Source organism: Oryctolagus cuniculus, chromosome 15, assembly GCF_051225735.1.
Source record: "Oryctolagus cuniculus isolate XC-2025 breed Fujian yellow rabbit chromosome 15, ASM5122573v1, whole genome shotgun sequence".
Classification (NCBI taxonomy): Eukaryota; Metazoa; Chordata; class Mammalia; order Lagomorpha; family Leporidae; genus Oryctolagus; species Oryctolagus cuniculus.
This window is the reverse complement of record NC_142881.1, coordinates 79539124-79562649: the sequence shown is the minus strand read 5'-3', so window position 1 is coordinate 79562649 and position 23526 is coordinate 79539124. Positions and strand designations below refer to the sequence as shown.

Genomic DNA, 23526 nt, shown 5'->3' with positions numbered 1-23526 from the left:
GCACACCAAAGTCCTACAAACAATGCATATTTCAAAAGTGTGTAAATTTGGGATTTCTTACTATTCTTCCCCACAGAATCAACTTTATTATCTCCAGTATTCAAATAATGACTGCTGAATTCATTTCTGGTTATATTATCCAAAATGAGTTTGTTATCCTTAGGAGGAAGTAAAGCAGTGCCCAGAAGTTAACAGAAAGAATTTAATTGTAGTTAATAGAAAGAATAGGAAATCTTAAATGAATAAATAGAATGCCAACAATATTTGAAAGTAGAAACACTTATTTAAGTGGTCCTTTGAAATCTGAATTTTCCCTTAAAAAAGAACAATCTTGCAGTATTGAAATGGATATTAAAACTTCTAAATGGTGATTAAAAATAAATATGTGCTGGATCAACAATAAACTACCACATCTAAATATGTGGATTAATAAGTTTCCAATATTAACCTAAATATGGTAGAATTATTAAAAGACTACAATTTATCTTCTATTAACCAAATAACTGTTAACCTTAAAAGAATATTCGTGGCAAGCATGGAGCAACCTGCTCCCTACAGCTCCGGTACACCTCTGACCTACATTTTTGGTCAGCACGCTCTAGACTCATGCCCTTGGCTATGATACGGTGGTCAGTGATCATGACTACGCTCTCATCAATATGTGTTTGCCAGATTTCTCAACTGAACAAACATCTTTCACTGTTTGATCCTAACATAAAAGTCGGAAGTCAGACTTATCGCAAATCCTGGTTATAACTATTAATGATTAAGGGAGACAATGTGACAGATCCTACCACAGATAACTACTTCATAGGCAGAAGTTTGGGAAGAGACATTAATATCTTTGGGTAAAAAACAATGGGCCATACACTCAATCAATCTTTAATATAGCAGGGTAAAATACCTTATACCACTAATCAAACTATCTTATTGCTACAAGAGAATCTCACAATATCAAAAGAGAGACATACTATTTTACTAGAATATTGATTTAATTTCATCTATTACACCACAAATTATTTAAACTTTAAAAAATATAAAAAAAAGGGTCATATTTGAAATATGAACTTTCTTTGGATGTCAGCCTATACTTTTTTTTTTAATTTAATTTTTTTTTTTTTTTTTGACAGGCAGAGTGGACAGTGAGAGAGAGAGAGACAGAGAGAAAGGTCTTCCTTTGCTGTTGGTTCACCCTCCAATGGCTGCCACGGCCGACGAGCAGCGGCTGGCGCACCGTGCCGATCCGATGGCAGGAGCCAGGTACTTATCCTGGTCTCCCATGGGGTGCAAGGCCCAAGTACTTGGACCATCCTCCACTGCACTCCCTGGCCACAGCAGAGAGCTGGCCTGGAAGAGGGGCAACCGGGACAGAATCCGGCGCCCCGACCGGGACTAGAACCCAGTGTGCTGGCGCCGCAAGGTGGAGGATTAGCCTATTGAGCCGCGGCACAGGCTGACAGTCTATACTTTTAAAACAATTAAAGAAAACCCTGATACATAGTGATTTGTTGAGCAGTACTTATAATTTGAAAGAGTTAATGAAACTCTAATATCTGCCTTATAACCAGAGAGCAGCTCATTTTTCAAGAGTACCCTGCCTGAAAAAAAAATCGTAGGAGCTTCTCCAGAATTAACTTATTTATTTATTTATTTTTATTTTTTATTTGACAGATAGAGTTAGACAGTGAGAGAGAGAGACAGAGAGAAAGGTCTTCCTTCCATTGGGTCACCCCTCAAATGGCTGCTACGGCCGGCACTGCACCAATCCAAAGCCAGGAGCCAGGAGCTTTTTCCTGGTCTCCCAAGAGGTGCAGGGGCCCAAGGACTTGGGCCATCCTCCACTGCCTTCCCGGGCCACAGCAGAAAGCTGGAGTGGAAGAGGAGCAACCGGGACTAGAACCCAGCGCCCATATGGGATGCTGGTGCCGCAGGCGGAGGATTAACCTAGTGAGCCACAGCACCGGCCCCCCCAGAATTAATCTTTAAAGGACACTGTCTGAAGGAGATAAATCTTCATTAAAAGTTAAATTAGTATATCTGGTAATAAATGTAAGCCTTTATTTTGACACCATTAATTATAAAAGAGTTTTTAGACAACCGAATTGTTACAAAAGATACAAAAACTGTAACAGAGAAAACTGGCAGAAGAATATTCAATCATGATCACTGCCACTTCAAATGCTGTCTTATCTCTTCTAAGATTCTCTTCATCTCAGGAACAGAAGCATTAATCATTTACCAAAATACAAATACATTAAACGTTTTTAGTGTGTTTACCTTTTTTCCTTTGAAGTTGTGAGTACCATGATGCTCCAGGACCCCATAACACAAGCACATAATGTTGACCTTGGGTCTGCTCCACTGTTACTATGACTTTCCTTTGCCTCTGCCCTCTGTAATTGTACGAAGCCTCTGGAAAAGGAAAAGGAGGGTCGTAGTTGGTGTTACAACCGCCCCTCAGTATCTGTACCCCCAGACACTAAAACCCACAGATGCTCAAATTCCCTACATAAATAGTACGCTATCTGCATAAACCCATGCACATCCTTCCATATACTTTAGTCTGCCCTAGATCACCCAGAATACTCAACAGCGAGTCCGTGCTATGTAAACAGCTGCTATACTATATTGTTCAGAGAATAACGACTGGAAAGAGAGTCCATGCATGCTCAATTAGCTGCAATCTAAAAGTCAGGAAGTACCCAATGTTCACCTGTTAATACTGTGATATCCACAACTCGGAGCACTGCATGGACTAAGGTTTCACACTGGAGCTGCTCCAAGTCTACAAACTCCACACTGCTCCCCTTCTGAGGCTGCCTGTGAGGTAGATCTCTGAGGTAGGGGTGTTTGGAAGACACATACGCCAGCAAGTCCCGAAGTACATCACCACTAACAATACTGGAATCTAGGAAGGAAAAACCCACAAAAAGGATGGCAACATTATATTTTCTTGATGACATACAATATTTTCTTAGCACTGTATTTTATGTTGTAAAGTGGGATTGTATATAAAACATGGTTTCATCTCTACAAAATATGTAGCTTCTTCTTGAATCAGTTTAAATGCAGAAAATAAAGCTTGATATTTTTAATCATTGGAAACAATTATTTATCCTCTCTAAAAACCTTGCTCTGTCCCTTACTTCTCTACTGGCATTGGTAATACATTTTTCTACCAATTAGCAAAGCTCAAAATTTCCATTATTGTTTTGACTCCTCCAGCACCTTAAAAACATCCCATTGGTTTTCCAATCCCTGGAGTCTGATGTGATCCCTTCACCAATACCTTAAATAAAAACAAACATCCATCAACATTTTACTGGGTTACCTTTATTTTTTTTTAAAGATTTGTTTTTACTTATTTGGAAGACAATTACAGAGAGAGGTATTGAGCCAATCCAAAGTCAGGAGCCAGGAGCTTCCTCTGGGTCTCCCATATGGGTGCAGGGGCGCAAGGACTAGGGCCATCTTTTACTGCTTTCCCAGGTCATAGCAGAGAGCTGGATTGGAAGTAGAGCATCTGGGACTTGAACCGGCGCCCATAAGGGATGATGGCACTGCCGGTGGCGGCTTTACCCGCTATGCCACAGCGCTGGCCCCTCAATTCTCATTTTCATTAATTTCTGCTTTTATCTGAATTATTTTCTTCCTTGGGATTTTTTAATTTACTTAATTGTTCTTCTGAAAGTTCTCTGAGCTTGGAATTTAATTAATTTCTTTTTATATTCTTTCATATTTATTGGTAAAAGTGTTGGATTTATTATATAGGTTGTAAAACTTCCAAATAAAATTTTTGTTGAGACTCTAGGTATACCATTTCGATCAGCACATTTGTAATACTCACATTTTATGAAAATCATTGATATTTTCTTTTCTTTTCTTTTTTTGACAGGCAGAGTGGACAGTGAGAGAGAGAGAGACAGAGAGAAAGGTCTTCCTTTGCTGTTGGTTCACCCTCCAATGGCCGCTGCAGCCGGCACGCTGTGGCCGGTGCACCGCGCTGATCCGAATTCAGGAGCCAGGTGCTTCTCCTGGTCTCCCATGGGGTGCAGGACCCAAGCACTTGGGCCATCCTCCACTGCACTCCCGGGCCACAGCAGAGAGCTGGCCTGGAAGAGGGGCAACTGGGAGAGAATCCGGTGCCCTGACCAGGACTAGTGTCGCTCCCCGTCTTCGTGGAGGAACGACACAGGACCCTGCGCTGTTCTTTTGTCTGCTCGGCCCTCCCCGGGTTTGCTGCTGGTTCTTCCCGGGTTGGCTACCGTCCCTTCCACCTCCGTGGAAGGGCGGTTCCCCCTGGCCACTTTCCCCACTTCCACGGGGGAGCGGCACACCGCCGGCTGGCTCTCTCAGGGGCTGCTCAGATGTTCCTCAGGTGTTCCCCTTAGATGTTCCTGGTGCATGTTGTCTCTCTCCTCCTTTATAGTCCTCTTCCACCAATCCCAACTCTGCTACCCACACGCCGAGTACGCTGCTCTCCTCCAATCAGGAGCAGGTCCTGCTGTTTATTGGTTGAACTGGAGGCAGCTGTGTAGAAGCTGTTTCCTCCTCTCCCAGCGCCATATTGTGGGAGAGCAGATGCATAGAGTAAGTCTTAATTCGAGTAACAGTCTAGTCTGAGTTGCTCCCCACAACTAGAACCCGGTGTGCCGGCGCCATAGGCAGAGGATCAGCCTAGTGAGCCAGGGCGCCGGCCCAAAGTCATTGATATTTTTTTTGTGACCTAACAGATAATCAACTTTTTGGATGTGTTGAGGGCACAAGAGAAGAATGTATATTTCTACTATTATAGTTTGATTTGTATCCATAAAGTCAAACCTAGTTTTTATGCTGTTTAGATCTTCTATCTCTTTAGCTGTATTTTGTATATTAGATCTGTTCTGTGCCATTAGGGAAAAGTAAATTAACCCAACAACAAGATATCACAGCATAACGATTAGAATGGTTAAAATAAAAAATAAGGTAAATATATTATACATGATTACTGGTGCAAAAAAACCTGTGAACTCAAAGATACATTGCTGGTAGGAGTTTTAAATGATAGGGGTCGGCTGTGGTGTAGTACATAAAGCCTCTGCCTGCAACACTAGCATCCAATATGGGCACCAGTTTGAGTCCCAGCTGTTGCACTTCTGATCCAGTTCCCTGATAACATGCCTGGGAAAGCAGTGGAAGATAGCCCAAGTGCTTTGGACCTTGCACCCATGTGAAGACCTAGATGAAGTTCCTGATCTAGGCTTCGGTCTGGCACAGCCCTGGCCATTGCAGCCATTTGGGGAGTGAACCAGAGGACAGAAGATCTCTCTCTCTCTCTCTCTATCTCTCTCTCCCTCCCTCTGCCTCTCCCTCTCTGTAACTCTTTCAAATAAATCTATAAATATGATAAATTAAATAAAAAGAATTGTAAATGATATAAGCACTCAGGAAAACAGTTTGGTAGTTTCTTATGAAACTAAACATGCACTTACAAAATGTAACCCAGCATTTATGCCAGAGAAATGAAATTTACGTTCACACAAAAACCTGTACTCATATTTCGTATCTGTTTTATTCATAACAGCCCAAATTGGCAAATTATACAAATGTTATTCAGCAGGTGAACAATTAAACTCTGGTAGATCCATGTACTAGAACAGTACTCAACACTAAAAAGAAGTAACTATTGACGTACACAACAAACTGAATGGATTCCAGGGCATTATCATTACTTGGGAGAACAAAATCTCCGAAGATCACACTGAGGGGACAGCGTTGTGGTGCAGTGGGTTAAGCTGCCGCCTGCAGCATCACATCCCATAAGAACACGGGTTCAAGTCCCTGGTAATGCACCTGAGCAGAGCAACAGAAGACGGCCCAGCCTCACTAACAGGCGTGGTACTACAGAACAGACTTATCTTAACTGTGTTGTTATTATGTGAACCAATCAGGCCACGTAAAACCCCATCCATCCAACAGTCTTCACAAGGGTCAAAGACCAATCCCCCCATTTCCTCTCCGTTGTAAAATCCTCTCAATATTCAGCTAATGCCACTCTTAGGATTATTGGCTGCTATTCTCACCCTGGCTTTTCTACTACCTTGTCTAAGTGTTTACAGGAGGTAATAATGGAAAGGAGCAAAGCCTTCCCCAACCAGGCAGTCAACCAAATGCTGCTACAGGGATATACTCAGCGCTCCACCCAGGACACTGTGGCTTGAGACATCGCCCCACACCAGTGGAGAGTAAATCGTCACCCTACGTCAGCAGGAAATAGCTCTAAAGACAGATCATCATCCCTCCACCACCACCACCTGGACTTTTATTAGGGTTGCTTTATAAAAAACAAAAGGGGGGGCTGGCGCTGTGGCATAGTGGGTAAACCTGCTGCCTGCAATGCCAGCATCCCATATGGGCACCGGTTCGAGGCCTGGCTGCTCTGCTTCCGATCCAGCTCTCTGCTGTGGTCTGGGAAAGCAGCAGAAGATGGCCCAAGTCCTTGGGCCACTGTACCTGCATGGGAGACACGGCATAAGCTCCTGGCTTCAGATTGGCACAGCTCCAGCTATTGCAGCCAATTGGGGAGTGAATCAGCAGATGGAAGACCTCTCTCTCTGCCTCTCTTTCTCTCTGTGTAATTCTGACTTTCAAATAAATAAATAAATCTTTTTTTTTTTTAAAGAAAAGGGGGGGGATAAAAGGGAGGAGGATGTTAGTAAAATGGCACAGTCTTACCTGTGGTGTAATCTATGCCCCAGACACCATCCTAGGATCTAGCCCCCATCACCATTGCTAGAAACCAGGTGACCAGATGGCCCAACCACAGGTGTCAGTGCCACCCCCACTCTAATGGGATTTGCTGCTCCTACTTCCCTGCCCCTGGCCACAAGGGTATAATAGGTCCTGCTTCCCACAAACGTGCTCTCCTGATCTCTCTCTCTCGACCTCCCCCCTCCCTTAACCCCTTCCCTCTGGCCTATCGGATTTCCCCCATCAATAAACCCTTTCCCTTAAAAAAAAAAAAAAAAAAAAAAAAAGAAGAAGAAGAAGAAGATGGCCCAGGTGTTTGGGCCCCTGCCACCCACGTGGAGACATGGATGGACTTCCAGGTTCCTGGCTTTGTACTGGTCCTGGCCCAGCCCCAGCTGTTACAATCATTTGCGGATGGAAGCGCTCTCTCTCGCTCGCGCTCTCTCTCTCTCTCTGTCACTCCACCTTTCAAACAAAATCTTAAAAAAAAAAGTCAGACTGATGTAACATGATTCCATTTACATTCAATTCTCAAAACAACAAAACGATCCCTATGGGGAACAAATCAGTGCTGTGAGGGAACAGGGACGGTGATGGGAACTCTAAAGAGGTGGCATGAGGGAGTTTCTCTGAGTTTACTTTGACCATGGTGATTACTAACACTGCATAGAACTATAGATAAACCCAGATAAGTGCATGTAAAAACTGAATAAGGTCTGCAGTTTGGTTAATAGCATTACACTGACATTATAATAAAGTTTTGTAAGATGTCGCCACTGGGGGAAGCTGAATGAAGGGTCCATGGGACTTGGCTTACTATTTTTGTAATCCCCTGTGAGTCTATCATTTCACAGACAATATTTTAAAATTTAAACTTTTTAACAAAATAAATGAACACCATCCATATGCTAGTAACTCTGCAATCTGAACCAGAGTTTTGTCCTCTGAGTCCTGGACTGTTTCCAATTCTACTTGGAAGCCTCAAAGGGTATCTCAAACCCAACATGCCTACAATAGAACCCTTAATTTCCCCCAAATCTGTTCCCTCTCAGCCTTCCCCAGTAAAGGTTACCCAGTTACTTACATCAGAAACTCAGCAGCAGCAGATAGCTCCCATCTTCCACCTCCAAACCCACAGCATCCTGTTAACTCTATTGACAAAACCTCCCATCTCTCCATTTCTGTTTATCACCACTGGCTTCCCATCACCTCTCAAACCTAACTATTGCCTTCTGTGGGTTTCTTCACAGCACTCCTTCCCACTGGCAAATATTTTATTTACATCCGTTTAGTTCTGTGTGTGTGTGTGCGTGTGTGTGTGTGTGTGTGCTTTCCACACAAGAATGTAAGCTCCCCAGAGGCAGGCACCACTGTACCCCAGCATATGGTGAAACATGGTGCCTTAAACAATGTCCACCATCACAAATGCACACTGGATACATGAAGAACTCTTTCCGTCATTTTCCGAGAGCATATGCTGGCTTCCTGCTGATGAACAAACCTGGGGAGACAGCGAAAGCCCGCTCCTTCCAAACAGCCGTCATTGTTCTAGCTGCTGTTACTGAGAAACCAGAGGCTGGAATTCCAGCCCTGTCTCAAATAAGTCACACAACTTTCCTGCTATTCTGGTTAACTTCTTGTGTAATCTGCACATCTCCGACGCTATTCTTTGACTGTACTATTTCAGTATTCTGTTGACTACATTTTGCTCATTTGTGACTTCTCCCATTAGCCTTGCTATATTGTTACTATGTTATGTATAGCAGTAACACCTTATATTCATTACCTCAATTAATATTCACAACGCTGTAAGGTATGCGTCTTTTTATTTCTGCTTCACAGATGGCAAGAGGGGATTCAGCGAGGATAAATGATCCTCTTAAAGACAAGGGCTACGGAAGTGCTGGGGCCAGGATCCAATCTCAGTCTCTGACCCAGTCTATACAATTTCCCTTATTTTGACTTCTTGTTTTGTCCTATTTCCTAGAAGATAGCTGCTAGGTCTCCACCAAACATCTTATCTTAAAGAAGAGCAAACAGTCAGAGAAGTGGTAGTGGCAGAAAGGAAAAGAAGGATTCAAACCACCAGGCCAAGGCCTCTGTATTCCCCTAAGGATTCTTCGTTAGAGGCTCAAAAATTGCACAGAACTTCAGAAGGCCACAGAATGGCTTACAGTTGTAAGTAAAAGCTTGTGTCTATGTAAGCTCATTTCTCTGGAAAAAGAGATCTGTGACTCCCTGAAAGGTTAAGAGCCATCGCTATATTGTCCAAGAAATGAAACATGAACCTTGATATTTTTAAAATAAATATGATTTACAATGTATAAATTCTTTTTTAAAAACTATTTCTCTTCTAGTGAAAATAAGCTAATATAAAGTACTCCACAGCTGTTTAAACAGCATTTTGTAAAAAAAAAAAAAAAAAAAACTATTTTAACTGTAATCTTTCCTATACGTTTACATATTTAAAGTGATGAGAAATTACTACTTTCAAGATGTCTCTTACGTTCCTCGGGCTGGACCGATGAGTGACTCCCGAGATTCAGTAACTGACTGGTGAATGTTGACTGCAGCACCGTCTCACCAGCCCACTGGTCCTCGTGAACGGTGACATCTAGAGAGAGGGGAGAAGTTCTGATCACGCCATAAATTCCTTCACACTGTGGATAACTAGCCAGATACAGCATAGAGTTCAGACATGGCACAGATGATAAAAAGCAAAGCCAAGATCTGAACCTAGGTGTAGTAGTTTCCCCCTTATGCAGTTTCACGCTCAGTGTTTCAGCCTCCCATGGTCAGTAACAGTGAAAACATTACCTGGAGATTTCAGAAATAAGTAACTGGTTATTGTTGTTGTTGTTTTTTTTTTTTTTTTTTTTTTTTTTTTTTTTTTTTTTGACAGGCAGAGTGGACAGTGAGAGAGAGAGAGAGAGACAGAGAGAAAGGTCTTCCTTTGCCGTTGGTTCACCCTCCAATGGCCGCCGCGGCCGGCGCACTGCGGCCGGCGCACCGCGCTGATCCGATGGCAGGAGCCAGGAGCCAGGTGCTTTTCCTGGTCTCCCATGGGGTGCAGGGCCCAAGCACCTGGGCCATCCTCCACTGCACTCCCTGGCCACAGCAGAGGGCTGGCCTGGAAGAGGGGCAACCGGGACAGAATCCGGCGCCCCGACCGGGACTAGAACCCGGTGTGCCGGCGCCGCTAGGCGGAGGATTAGCCTAGTGAGCCGCGGCGCCGGCTATTGTTGTTGTTTTTAAGATTTATTTAGGGGCAGGCACTGCGGCATAGTGGGTAAAACCACCTGCAGCGCCAGCATCCCATATAAGGTGCCAGCCCAAGTCCTTGGGTCCCTGCACCCTCATGGGAGACCTGGAAGAAGCTCCTGGCTCCTGGCTTTGGATCAGCACACCTCCATCCATGGAAGACCTCTCCCTCTCTCTCTCGCCTCTGTTTTCTGTAACTCTACCTTTCAAATAAAATAATAAATAAATAAATCTTTAAAAAAAAGAAATTCAGCTTTATAATAGCTATGTATGTTTTGAAAAAAACATAGAATATGTAGGGCTCAGTACTATCTGTGGCTTCAGGTAACCACTGGGGGTCTTGGAACATAGCCCCTGTGGATAAGGAAGGATAATTGTATGCCTTTCTATAGGTAAAATAACAAATTGCTCCCTTACAGTTAACTATTACCAATATGAAAGCTCACTAACTCCACGGAGAAAAAGTTAATGTTATTTGTTTACCTAAACCAAATGTTATAGTATATATTCTGATAAATCAGCAAAGAGTAGTTCCAAAGCCACAGTGCCCAGAAGAGTAATACTTAGTGCACACTAGAAATGCACCTAAACACAATATAAGGCGTTCTTAAAGGACTCGATTCGCTTTCCCCAAATGGCATGGTAATCATCCTCTATAGGTGTTAAAAGTAAAGGACCTCAGTGGCAGCAACACTTTCCAGTGGGAAGCAGGGAGGTGCAGGATCTAAGATGCCAGCAAAGAATCACTTAGGGTGGAACTAAACACGCCAACAGGTAGAAAGAATTCTATGTAGAACAAAAACTGTAAACTGTACAGACAAAATGAGGGCTATCACCCAGATAGGATACAATCATTGTACAAAGTGTTAGAAGTATAAAGACGGTATTGACAGTTGCAAAATAATTTGGAGATAATGGGGAAGAAACACAAGGATGCATGAATTCCACGTGGTTATTCCCACATAGATACTGCAGACCTCTCAGCTTCAAGCTCTTGTATCCACAACTGTCTAACGGACATTTCTGCTTGGGATATTCCACTGGCTCTCCAAACTCCGCACAGCCCAAACCTCCGCTCACATCACTCATCTCATCTGTTAGCACTGTGCTGCTAGTCAGGTAAACTAAAATCTGAACTCACCCGGCCTCCCCTGCGTGTTATCACACGTTCCTCCCACTCCTAACCTCTTACCTCTCAACACATGTCCCACAATGCTAGAGAATGATTTATTGACAACATTTCTGGGATCAGATGACTCACTTAGAAAACACTGCCTAGCCAGGAAGAGCTGGAACAGCTTCCACAACTCCCATGATCCTGTTCTACAGAAGAAGGGAACAAATGAAAAGCTTATGGGGGAGCTTTCTGGAAACTAGGACTGAACGGCCTATGTGGGGTTAGTGTTGTGGCTCCCTTTGTCCATTCTTGCTATGTCCCAGCTGCTAGCTTCTCTTCTGTGCGTTCTTTGAGCACTAGCATCCCATGTGAGTGCTGGTTTGAATCCCGGTTGCTCCACTTTTCATCCAGCTCCCTGCTAATGTGCGGGGATAAGCAGCAGAAGATGGCCCCAAGTACGTAGGCATCTGCCACCCATGTGGGAGACCAGGACAGAGTTCCAGGCTCCTGGCTTTGGCCTGGCCCAGCCCAGCCCCTTGAAGCAGATGGAAGAGTTCTGTCTCTGTCTCTCCTTCCCTCTCTCTCTCTATAATTCTGCTTTTTAAATAAATACACCTTTTAATAAATAAATCAACAAAGAACATGAAACAAAATCTATATTTTTTAAAAAATGATTTATTTATTTGAAAGGCAGAGCTACAGAGAGGCAGAGAGCGAGAGGTCTTCCATCCACTGAAAGGGTCACAGATGGCCCCAGGTGGCCGCAACGGACGGAGCTGTGCTGATCAGAAGCCAGGAGCCAGGAGCTTCCCCATGGTCTCCTGTGTGGGTGCAGGAGCCCAAGGACTTGGGCCATCTTTTACTGCTTTCCCAGGCCATAGCAGAGAGCTATATGGGAAGTGGAGCAGCTGGGACTCAAACTGGCGCCCATATGGGATGCCGGCACTGCAGGTGGCAGCTTTACCCACTATGCCACAGTGCTGGTCCCAAAATGTTATATTTCTTACACTGAACAAAAAAGCAGGATGAAAACTGTATGCTCCATATGATTAAAACTACATAGTAAGACTGCGGATTCTGGAGCCCAGGTGAAATCATGGCTTTGCCACTTTTCAGGTGTGTGACATTGGACAAATTCTTTTATTTCTCTGGGCTCCAATTTTCTCAGCTGAAAAGTGGGGGAAGTAATCAGTATCTTCCTCTTTTCTGTCCATGGAAAAGGTGTATTATTTTTTTTAAATGCAAGGACTTAAATTTTTTCTTACACCAAAATAATCTTTTAATTCCATTTTCTGTGAATTTTTTAAAGTGTCCATATATATATATATATGTGAGTATGTGTGTGTATATATGTACACATACACACATTTTTAAAGGGCAGTATTTGTCTCTTTTTAAATTTTTTCCATTTTTACTTATTTTAAAGGCAGAGAGAGAGAAAAAAAGAGAGGGAGGGAGAGATCTGCCATCTGCTGGTTCACTTCCTAAATATCCACAACACCCAGGGCTGGGACAAACTGAAGCCAGAAGCCCAGAACTCAGATTCAGGTCTAAGTCCTTCAGCCATCACCACTGCCTCCCAGGATATGATTTAGCAGGAAGCTGGAATCAGGTGTAGAGTCAGACTCAAACCCAGGCACTTCGATATGGGATGCAAGCATCCCAAGTGGCACCGGACCTGCTGTGCCAAGTGCCTGCTCCATGAATACACATTTTAATAATCATATGAAAATAACTAGAGGGTAACACGCTAAAACCCTGCTGGTGGTTATGTGATGTTACCCTAAACCAGTAGTTTTTTTCCTTTCTATATTTCCAAATGTGATGGAATATAGTTTTAAAATGAAAAAGTACAACAGAAATCTGTATCTGTTCCCTTGGTAACAGACAGTTAGTAGCAGCAGAAACGCTGTCCTGCCATCCTAAGACTGCTAATACAGTTAAAGAAAAGGGTTAAAAAATAAGACGTACTTGGGGCAATTGCTGCCTGCAGTGCCTGCAATCCATATAGGCACTGGTTCAAGTCCCAGCTGCTCTACTTCGAATCTAATTCTCTGCTATGGCCTGGGAAAGCAGTAGAAGATGGCCCTGCACCTGCGTGGGAGACCAGGAGAAGCTCCTGGCTTCAGACTGAGCCAGCTCCAGCCATTGTGGCCATTTGGGGAGTGAACCAGCAGATGAAAGATCTCTCCCTCTCTCTCTCATTCTCTGTCTCACTCCCTGTTTCTCTCTCTCTCTCTGCCTCTGCCTTTCTGTAAATCTGCCTTTCAAATAAATAAATAAATCTTCAAAGAAAAAAAAAAGACACCCTTATACACAGAAAGCCATCAGAAAGCGAGGAGGCCAGTGATAGAACCTGGACACTTGGACAGTGAACGAACAAGAGCAGAAACCAGGAAAGGCTTCCTAAGGGGGCAGGCTGGGAAGGAGGGCCAGAATGGAGGCCCAGGACACGGGGCATGTTAGGAAGGGGTCAGTCATGCTGGGCCCAGAAGAGACAAACGAGACAGTGTCCTCAAAGACTTGGAGCGGGAAAAAAGAAACCACACAAAGCACCCCAGAGCTGAGAAAACAGGGACCACTCTACCATGACGGCCTCACCTGTGAGTAAAATCACGTCTCCCAGGAACACCGTCAGCGCCCAGAATGCGGCAGTCCTCCACAGGGACACCTTCTTGGTCATCTCGGACTGGTCCGTTACTGTAATCGTTGCCAAGGGCACTTTAGAGCCAGCGCTGGGTCCCGATTTCACGTGTACCTCTTTCACGTGGCACGGAGACAGCACCACGACTAAACAGTTATACTTCTGACTTTTAGAATGACAGTGTTTTATCAAGGATGTGTTTCTCACACCCTTAAACGCAGACCCGCGCCGCTGCACCACCGCTGCGTGGGAAGCCCGCTTCATTTTCCTGGGCACGCGGGGGACATCAGGAGCGGCTGGCCGGTCCTCGGAAGCCCGGGTTCTTTTGGCAGCCCTCTTGTGGGAGGTGCTTCGCTGGGAGCACAGCACTCCTGAGCTGCACAGCTGGATGGTGACCTCGTCCGGCGGCGGTTTACCTTCGGAACTGAAAAGTTCTTCAGATCCTGTGCCTTCCTCAAGAGCTTCGTCGGAGTCGATGGGGATGGGGCTGGTCTTGGCGTCAGGACAAACAGGACTAAAAAGTTCCAGGGAATGTGCCTGGCTTTGTCCATCATCACTTCCTTCCGCAGAATCAGCGCGAGGCCGACTGGCATCGTCTGCAGTCAGTGTTACTTCCCCACCACTGGTCTCTGGTTCAGTCTCCACGTCTGCTGTCCCGGTGGCTGCAGATTTCTGCCCGTTATCCTCCCTTTGAGCTAAAAAAGCCAGCTGGCTGCAGGTCAGTACGCTGAGGAACTCAGTGTCAGTAGACACCTGGAGGTTTGAGAGCTCCCTGTCTGCTCCCTCGGACCTCGCCTTATCCCCTGTGTTGGTGGAAAAGAATGCCTGACGCTGGGCTTGCGTCTCGCGATGTTCCGCTGGCACACACGGTGTTCCTACAGCTCCTGGCCCCATCCTGATCTGCCCGCTACTGCAGACCAAACCCAACACAGCAGCACCCTTGTGACTGAACCGAAAGGAATCTGTAGGAGAGTGCGGACCACCTCCGCCGGACTGGGTTTTAGGCTCTTCCCTGGTAACTTCCTCGTTTTCCTGCTGAGGCTCAGGACACTGCCCTTCTTCGGTTAAGCGCCGACCTCCGCCCTGAAATGCGTGTGCTTGCACATTAGAGTTTCTCACATCACTCGGCCCCGAGGGCTGGATCTGCCCGGATTTTACAGTCCGTGTTTCTGAATGTGTAAAGTCATCCTTCTCAGGAACGGACCTACCCACAGGGTTTGCTAACCGTGGGCCGCCAGGAAGCTCGGCCGGGGCAGTGGCTTCTGGCACCTGAGTGTCCCCGAGGCTCCTGCGCTCAAGGCTCTCATCCCTCAGCCGTAAAGCGCGACCATCGCACAGAAGCTGAATTTCCTTCCAGGGGTCAGCAGTGGGCGTCAGAGATGCTGTTTCCTGCGATACCGTCATTTGCAGTGGACCCACTGGAGCACCCCAGAAGACATGAACTTGAGACCCTCTGCTCATGGTTTCTAATAAGAAATGAAAAATACAAAATTAGTCTTTTGTCAATAATTTTCATATACTGATGTTAATTCACAGTGTACCAAAAGAAAACTATGAATGCAAAACATAATAAATGGAAATTATTCATTTTGATATGTCATATCATAAAATTCACAAATACACAAGAAATCATACGGAGAAATCAAGAAGAGTCACCAGAAATTCTTCACCCACAGATTCTCTTTAGGAGAAATAAAGCCAAGTATACCAGCATCAAACGAGTGAATAAATTCTTAGCATATTCATATCTGATATTGTAAACGTTTGCCCCATTTAAATAACAAGTTGGTAATAAAAGGGGGGACATTCATTGAATCATAGTAGTCACCTTTAAATTACTTGTGCTTCACTGCATAGATTACCTCAGTTTAGAATCTCCTTTCTTCAGCAGTGAATTTAATTCCCAAAAACAAAACAGAAGGCAGATAAAATTTAAAAATGGGACTTTTTATTAAAAAGATTTATTTATTTATTTGAAAAGCAGAATGACACAGAGGAAGAGACAGAGAGAGCTCTTCCATCTGCTGGTTCACTCCCTAAATGGCCACAATAGCCTTAGCTGAGCCAGACCAAAGCCAGGAGCCTGAAACTCCACCCAGGTCTTCCACTTGGGCAGCAGGGGCCCAAGTACTCGAGTCATCATCTGCTGCCTTCCCGTGTGCATTAACAGGGAGCTGAATCTGAAACACAGCAGGAGGCTCTCTAACTGGAGCCCGGATATGGGATGCCAGGGCCCCAAGTGAGGCATGATCACTTTTAAGATTTATTAATTTATTTGAAAAAGTTACAGGGAGAAAAGAAGAGACAGAGACAGAGAGAGACCTTCCATCAGCTGGTGCACTCCCCAAATGACTGCAATGGCCAGGGCTGGGCTAGACCAAAGCCAGGAGCCAGAAGCTAGGAGCTTCTTCTGGGTCTCCTGCGCAGTGCTGGGACCCAAACACTTGGGCCATCTTTCCCAGGCCCATTAACAGAGAGCTGATTGGGAAGCAGAGTGCTGGCAATATAATCAGCACCCAATTGGGATGCTGGTGTCACAGGCACTGGCTTTATGTGTTATGCCACAACGCTGTCACCCTCCCCACCAACCTTCAAAGTAAGGCTTTTTAAAAATCATACTGATGACTGTATTATCTATCTTCACTCTAATACATCAGCACAATCAATATTGTTCCTACAGTTTTTAATCTTCTCTGAAATATAGGTGATAGTCATTTTGCAATAAACATAAAAGAGAAATTCATTATAATAAACTTTTTTATTAACTGTGGCACCTAATACAAGTAAATCTAAGCAAGCAACATACTTACTGAGATAAGCGTAAAGAGTCATAATAACTGATTTTCAATAGCACTGATTAAATAGATCTAAGGAAACAACCAGTCTCCTGGGGAAGCACATACTACAGAAAGCAGGCGTTGTGGCTAAGGGCAGCCCAAACCAAAGAAACAGGATCTGCATTGTGGCAGATGTGGTAGGAATGAGCACTGCTGGTCACAGGACAGGAGCCTATGTTAAAAAAGCAAAGGGACTGAACCATGAAGAGCCCAGAGGGAAATACATTCCTTGAGGACTGGATCACTGTCCCCTCTTCCAAATCCAGTGGTCCCGATTATTCTAGAGTATAACTTGTGATTTCAATATCAACATGGGTGACCCTTTCTTCACCAGGTCTCTTGGTTGGCTGACCTCATCGCCTCCATTGATTTTTTTTTTTTTTTTTTTTTTGAGAGGCAGAGAGGGATAGAGAAGATTCAGAGACGCACAGAGAGCCCACATCTCCTAGTTCACTCCCCAGATGTTCTAGGAGCTGGGAATGTAATTCAGGTAACCAACCAGGATGGCAGGAACCCAATTACTTGAGCTATCACTGCTACCTCTCAGGGTCTGCACTGGTGGAAAGCTGGAGTAGGGAGCCAGAGCCAGAATCAAACCCAGGTGCTCTACTGTGGGACACAGGCTCTTAACCTCTAGGCTAAACACCCACTCCCTCCATTTATTTTATTTCTACCTCACCTCCGTCACGCATCCCCATAATCATATACAATACTATTATCAATAACCACACACCCCTTCCTGATTTCAGTATTAAGTTTTCAGCCCTCTGAGCATTTTCTCCTACATTCCAACCTGCTTCCTGTACATGCACAACTCCAACAGTTCTTTGGCTACAGGGAAGCTACAGTGAATACACTGATTATACCACATTTCCACAGCCTTATGCTTCACTTCCCTCCTTAACCAACTGCTACTCCAGGGTCCATCACTGTAGTTACTCCAGACCCACGTCTCTAACTCCACTCTTCTGCTCTCCAAGGTACTCGCACAGCTACATGCAAACACTGATTGAATCGTTATCTACTATGACTGGAAGTGAGAAGAAAAAAATACACAATCATCTGAAAGCTAGTTTTGCTTTAAATTTATTAACACTAATCTTAGATAACTTTTTTTTTTTTTTTTGACAGGCAGAGTGGACAGTGAGAGAGAGAGACAGAGAGAAAGGTCTTCCTTTTGCCGTTGATTCACCCTCCAATGGCCGCCGCCAGAGCACTGCGGCTGGCGCACCATGCTGATCCTAAGGCAGGAGCCAGGTGTTTCTCCTGGTCTCCCATGGGGTGCAGGGCCCAAGCACTTGGGCCATCCTCCACTGCACTCCCAGGCCACAGCAGAGAGCTGGCCTGGAAGAGGGGCAACCGGGACAGAATCTGGTGCCCCAACCGGGACTAGAACCCGGTATGCCGGCGCCGCAAGGCAGAGGATTAGCCTAGTGAGCCACGGCGCCGGCTTAGATAACTTTTTAAATACCTTTTCATCAATACACTTTGTAAAAGTTTGTGGGGCAGGTATTGTGGCATATTAGGCAAAGCCTCCACTTGCAATGCTGGCATCCCATATGGGCACTGGTTTGGTTTATGTCCTAGCTGCTCTACTTCTGACCCAGTTCCCTACTAATGGCTTGGGAAAGGGAGCAGAAGATGGCCCAAGTGTTAGGGCCCCTGCGACTCATGTGGGAGACTGGGCAGAAGCCCCAGGCTCTTGGCTTTGGTCTAGCCCAGTCCCAGCCATTGCAGCCATCTGGGGAGTGAACCAGCAGGTGGAAGATCTCTCTCTGTCTCTCCCTCTCTGACTTTCAAATAGATAAATACATCTTTTTTTTTTTTTTTTATAAGAAGTTTATTTTTTTGGTAAGGATAGAGGGAGGGGAGACAGTCTATTTGCTGGTTTACTCCTCAAATGGCCACTATAGCCTGGGCTGGGTCAGGCCAAAGCCAGGAGCCAGGAACTCTATCTGGGTCTCCCAAATGGGTTGCAGGAATCCAAGTATTTGGGCCACCACTTACTGCCTCTCAGATGCATTAACAGGAGGCTGAACTGGAAGTGGCGGCAGGACTCGGTCCCAGGCACTCAGATGTTATGTGAGTGGCCCAAGCTTAACCTGCTGTGCCACAATGCCTACCTAGCACCATTTTTTCTTTAAAGATTTTATTTATTTATTTGAGAGGTAAAGTTACAGACAGTAAGAAGGACAGAGAGAAAGGTCTTCCTTCCGCTGGTTCACTCCTCTAAATGGCCGCAAAAACCCAAGCTGCAACGATCTGAAGCCAGGAGCTTCTTCCCACACGGGAGCAGGTGCCCAAGGACTTGGGCCATCTTCCACTGCTTTCCCAGGCCATAGCAGAGAGCTGGATTGGAAGAGGGGCAGCCAAGACTTGAACTGGTGCCCATATGGGATGCCAGCACTGCAAGTGGAAGATTAACCTACTACGCCACAGCGCCTGTCCCAACCAATTCATTTTGAAAACTGACAAGAAGAAAATTTATCCTGTCATTCTGCACTAACAGTATCTCAGTGACCAACTCATGAGAAGAAATCTCTATAGAGCCATTCTGCTAATAAGCAATGAAGGAATGACAGAATGCCATTATTTAGCAATTCCAGTGAACTAGTGGGCCTTTCAGGCAATGAGCATTAATGGCTGTTAACAGCACAAAGACAGATGAAGGGAGAGCAAAGGGAACCGGCAGACTGAGGCCAGTTACAGTTTTGTACCTTACTGAGATCCTGACATGAACAATCGAAACAGAAGTATTACAAGACAACTGCAGAAACTGAAGCCTTGACTGATATGTGATAACATGAAGGGATTATTGTTATTGCTGTAGTGGGGTAATGTGATTGAGGCTATGTTTGGAAGACATACATGAGTGCAGACAGAATGGTGTGACATCTCAGATTTCTTCAAAATGCCACGGAGGGGGAAGGGAGTGAGGGTGTTGATAACCACTGGGGTAGGGTGACAGGACACATAGCAACTCACTGCACTAATTAATTTACTCTTGTGTATGTTTGAAATATCCTAAAATACTGGTACATGTCTTTTGTTTGTTTTTAAGAAACATGGTTTCATGTCCACAGGACTAGGAAAAGTTTTAAATAGCCTGACATTACTCAACATTGACAAACTCTTACAACTGCTGGTGCAAGACTAAATTGGCACCCACTATGAGGAACAATTCAGTAAAACATAGTAAAACTGAGTGCACATAAACCATACCACAAAACAGCTGCACTTCCAAGATTTTGGCCTGGAGAAAACTTACACGTAATTTGCACATATGTAAGAAAACAAGTACAAGACTGAGCATGGGAGACTGTAGAGTCCCCAAATTAAAACAACCTGAAAGCCCATGAATAAAAGAACAGGCACATCATAGAGTATTTAAAGAGGGACTGCCATATGGCAGCAAAAGTAAATGAACAAGAGCTACACACGCATCAACATAAAGGGTACTCCAGAAAGGCCAGACAATGGATTAAAGCATAAGCTTATTTTGTTGCAAAAAAAAAAAAAAAAAATTGAAATCCATGCATACGAGGTGTCTTCATTTAAAAATTTTATTTTTCTATTGAACTTTTAACAATACAGTTTTTTCCCAAGAACTTTTTGAAGTATCCTTGTGGATATGTTTTGCAAACATAACTTTAAATGAATTTTAAAGCAATTTGAAGACTGTGTAACTTGTGATATCAATATACTGAGCTTTACACATGCCTGGAAGGGGTGCATCCTAAAGACAGCAGGTAACGGCTCCAGCACTTGGGTCCCCATCACCGACGTGGGACAGCTGGCTGGAGTTCCAGCTTCCTGGTTTTGGCCTGGTCCAGCCCCAGCACAGTGGGCATGTCAGGATTAAACCAGCAGATGGAAGATCTCTGTCCGTCTCTCTCTTTCTTTTTCTGCCTTTCAAATAAATAAGAACAAATAAATTTTTTAAGTTTTATTGTGATAAACAATGTATAGTTTTTTGTTTTTTGTTTTTGTTTTTTTGACAGGCAGAGTGGACAGTGAGAGAGACAGAGAGAAAGGTCTTCCTTTGCCGTTGGTTCACCCTCCAATGGCCACCGCGGCCGGCGCGTTGCGGCCGGCGCACCGCGCCAGGAGCCAGGTGGTTCTCCTGGTCTCCCATGGGGTGCAGGGCCCAAGGACTTGGGCCACCCACCACTGCACTCCCTGGCCACAGCAGAGAGCTGGCCTGGAAGAGGGGCAACCGGGACAGAATCCGGCGCCCCAACCGGGACTAGAACCCGGTGTGCCGGCACCGCAAGGCAGAGGATTAGCCTAGTGAGCCGCGGCGCCGGCCCAATGTATAGTATTTTAATAAGAATTATTTTTTGTTTGGTAATTCAGGTTTTTCTTTTATAATTTTCAAATAAAAAATAATGTTCCAATGTTATATAATAATGACTCTACATCTAACTTTTGGTGTAAGAGAACAACAGCAGCAGCTGATAATGTATTAGCAGTTATAGTAAATACATTGCAATTTCAAATAGTTTATAATAGCAAAGCATCACTACAGAGACAAAATTCTGGTAATCTTAGGGGTCAAGCTATGACTCATTCCAAACCAAAGAAAGACTAAGCACCACAATACTTATCATACATCCCACCCTCATTCACCCCTCACAGAAAGATTAAAGAGCATAAAAAATTACTGGCAGGGGGCCGGTGCTGTGGCATAGCGGATAAAGCTGCTGCCTGCAGTGCCGGCATCCCACATGGGCACCGGTTCAAGTCCCGGCTGCTCCACTTCCAGTCCAGCTCTCTGCTGTGGCATGGGAAAGCAGTGGGAGATGGCCCAAGTCCTTGGGCCTTTGCACCCACATGGGAGACCCAGAAGAAACTGCTGGCTCCTGGCTTCAGATCAGTGCAGCTCGGCTGTTGCAGCTATTTGGGGAGTGACCAACAGATGGAAGACCTTCTCTCTCTCTCTCTCTCTCTCTCTGCCTTTCCTTCTCTGTGTGTAACTCTGACTTTCAAATAAATAAATCTTTTTTAAAAAAAGAAATTACTGGTATATTAGATCTAATTTATGTGTAACTGTTTATGTGTCATCACTATATTGCCACTAGAGGGGCCCAAGTAACACAGCAAAAACCTTTGAGTTCAAAATACATGTCAACACCAAGTGGAAGACAGAATGCTATATTACTGTCACGTGTTGGTGAGAATCCTTTGATAACATCCAGCCAAATAGATTCAGACACTAGGAACAAACTCTGCTCTCGAATCATTGAGTGTGTTCAGTGGTTTCCTCTCGTTAGCCCCAAAGCGTTAAAGACAAAACAAAACAACCTCACGCTGTTTCTTCGCTCACGTTCCAGTCAATCACGTCAATACGGCTTCTCGGCCTGCAGCTCTGCTGTGACACCTTCACTATGGAAATCAAAGGCTGTCCGGTGGCCAAATCCAAAGGCCGGCTGCCAATCTTCCTCTTGCTGCCGTTGGAAACTGTTCACCAGTCCCTCCTTCCTCTCACACTGTGCTTTTTAAATTCTGTGACACCACCAAATTGGATTTCCCTTGTGCTTAAAAGACCAATATGACTGGTTTATCACTCAGTCATTCATGTTGCAAATGTGCCACTGTGCCAGGCATTATCTACTGTACTGGGATCTCAGCAACACGGACAAGGGGCTTTAAGGCGCCTACAGTCTAATGGAAAAAACAAGGTGACAGTTACATCAGTGACAAGGGCTACCACAGGATTAAAGGCAGGGGTGCCCCTAGAAGGGAAAAGCTTGGGACAACTCAACCAATGCTGCCCATTTGCCTGCATTTTTCATAGGCTTTTAAGAGCATGGCTAATCATGAAATTCTGAAACTGAATTTTCGTCATAGTCAAAGATGGCCCAAGTCCTTGGGCCCCTGCACCCACTTGGGAGAGCTGGAAGAAGCTCCTGGCTCCTGGCTTTGGATCGGCACTGCTCTGGCCATTGTGGCCATTTAGGGAGTGAATGGAAGACCTCTCTCTGTCTCTCTCTCTCCCTCTCTGTCTGTAACTCTACCTCTCAAATAAATAAATCTTTAAAAAAAAAAAAAAAGAAAGGCAGAGTTACGAGAGAGAGAGAGAAAATTCGTTCACTGGTTCACTCTCCAAATGGCCACACGGCTAGAGCTGAGCCAGGCCAAAGCCAGGAGCCAGGAATTTCATTCCAGTCTCCCACATGGGTACAGAGGCCCAAACACTTGGGCCATCTTACATTGCTTTCCCAGGCTTATTAGCAGGGAGCTGGATTGGGAATAGAGCAGCCAGGAACCAAACCAGCACTCATAGAGGGTGGCAGCACTGCAGGTGGCAGCTTAATCTGCCAAGCCACGACACTGGCCCCTGATTTTCATTTCTTATCTCTGGAAAGACAATAATGAAGTCTAGATGGCCAAATAAGTACTCTGAGTACTTCACCACTCCAGTGGTGAAACTCCTTACTCAATTTCTAGTCTAATTTACTAATTATTTTTATGTTTCTTCTGCTATCTTTTCTTCCTTGGACCATCTCTTTTCATTTCACACATTTCTGGAGAATTCCATCCAACTGTACCTCACAAAACCAAACTCTCCCAAACTGCACACCTTCCTATCCGACAGGACCACAACAGAATTAAGGGCACGATTCAAAGACGGTGGAGCACGAGAGGTTGTCAGGAGAGTGCAGGGAAGCCCTCTCAGGACAGGAGGTGCCTGAGGTGAACCAAAGGTCTATGAGAACAAGGTCACTGACACAGCAGCTGCTGCAGTAGGCTAAATAAATACCCCTCAACTGTGGGACTCAACCCACAAACAACTGACTACAAAGTGGCCTTGTTAATTAAAAGAAGAGCTATATAAAAATAATAATAAAAATAATCATAATTCGGGGCCAGTGTCTTGGTCCAGCAGGCTAAGCCACAGCCTGTGATGCTGGCATCCCATATGAGTGCCGGTTTGA

General features: G+C 44.8%; 1 protein-coding gene across 20 annotated transcripts in view; it reads right to left on the bottom strand.

Annotated features, from left to right (window-relative positions):
- Positions 1-23526, bottom strand: part of SHLD2 (shieldin complex subunit 2) — a 75220-nt gene that overhangs the window by 9858 nt on the left and 41836 nt on the right. For 15 of the 20 annotated variants that reach the window (XR_016221044.1, XR_016221046.1, XR_016221047.1 and 12 more), the window contains 4 exons: positions 13709-15217; positions 9236-9343; positions 2714-2908; positions 2278-2412 (listed from right to left, as the gene is read on the bottom strand). Coding sequence is in view for 16 of the 20 variants with exons in the window: in XM_070057999.2 (XP_069914100.2) it covers positions 2278-2412; positions 2714-2908; positions 9236-9343; positions 13709-15217 (1947 nt within the window). In the remaining 4 variants the exon portion in view is untranslated. Of the gene's footprint in view, positions 1-2277; positions 2413-2713; positions 2909-9235; positions 9344-13708; positions 15218-20308; positions 20498-23526 lie in introns of all 20 variants that reach the window. The other 5 variants (XR_016221045.1, XM_070058007.2, XM_070058009.2 and 2 more) reach the window with 1 other exon arrangement.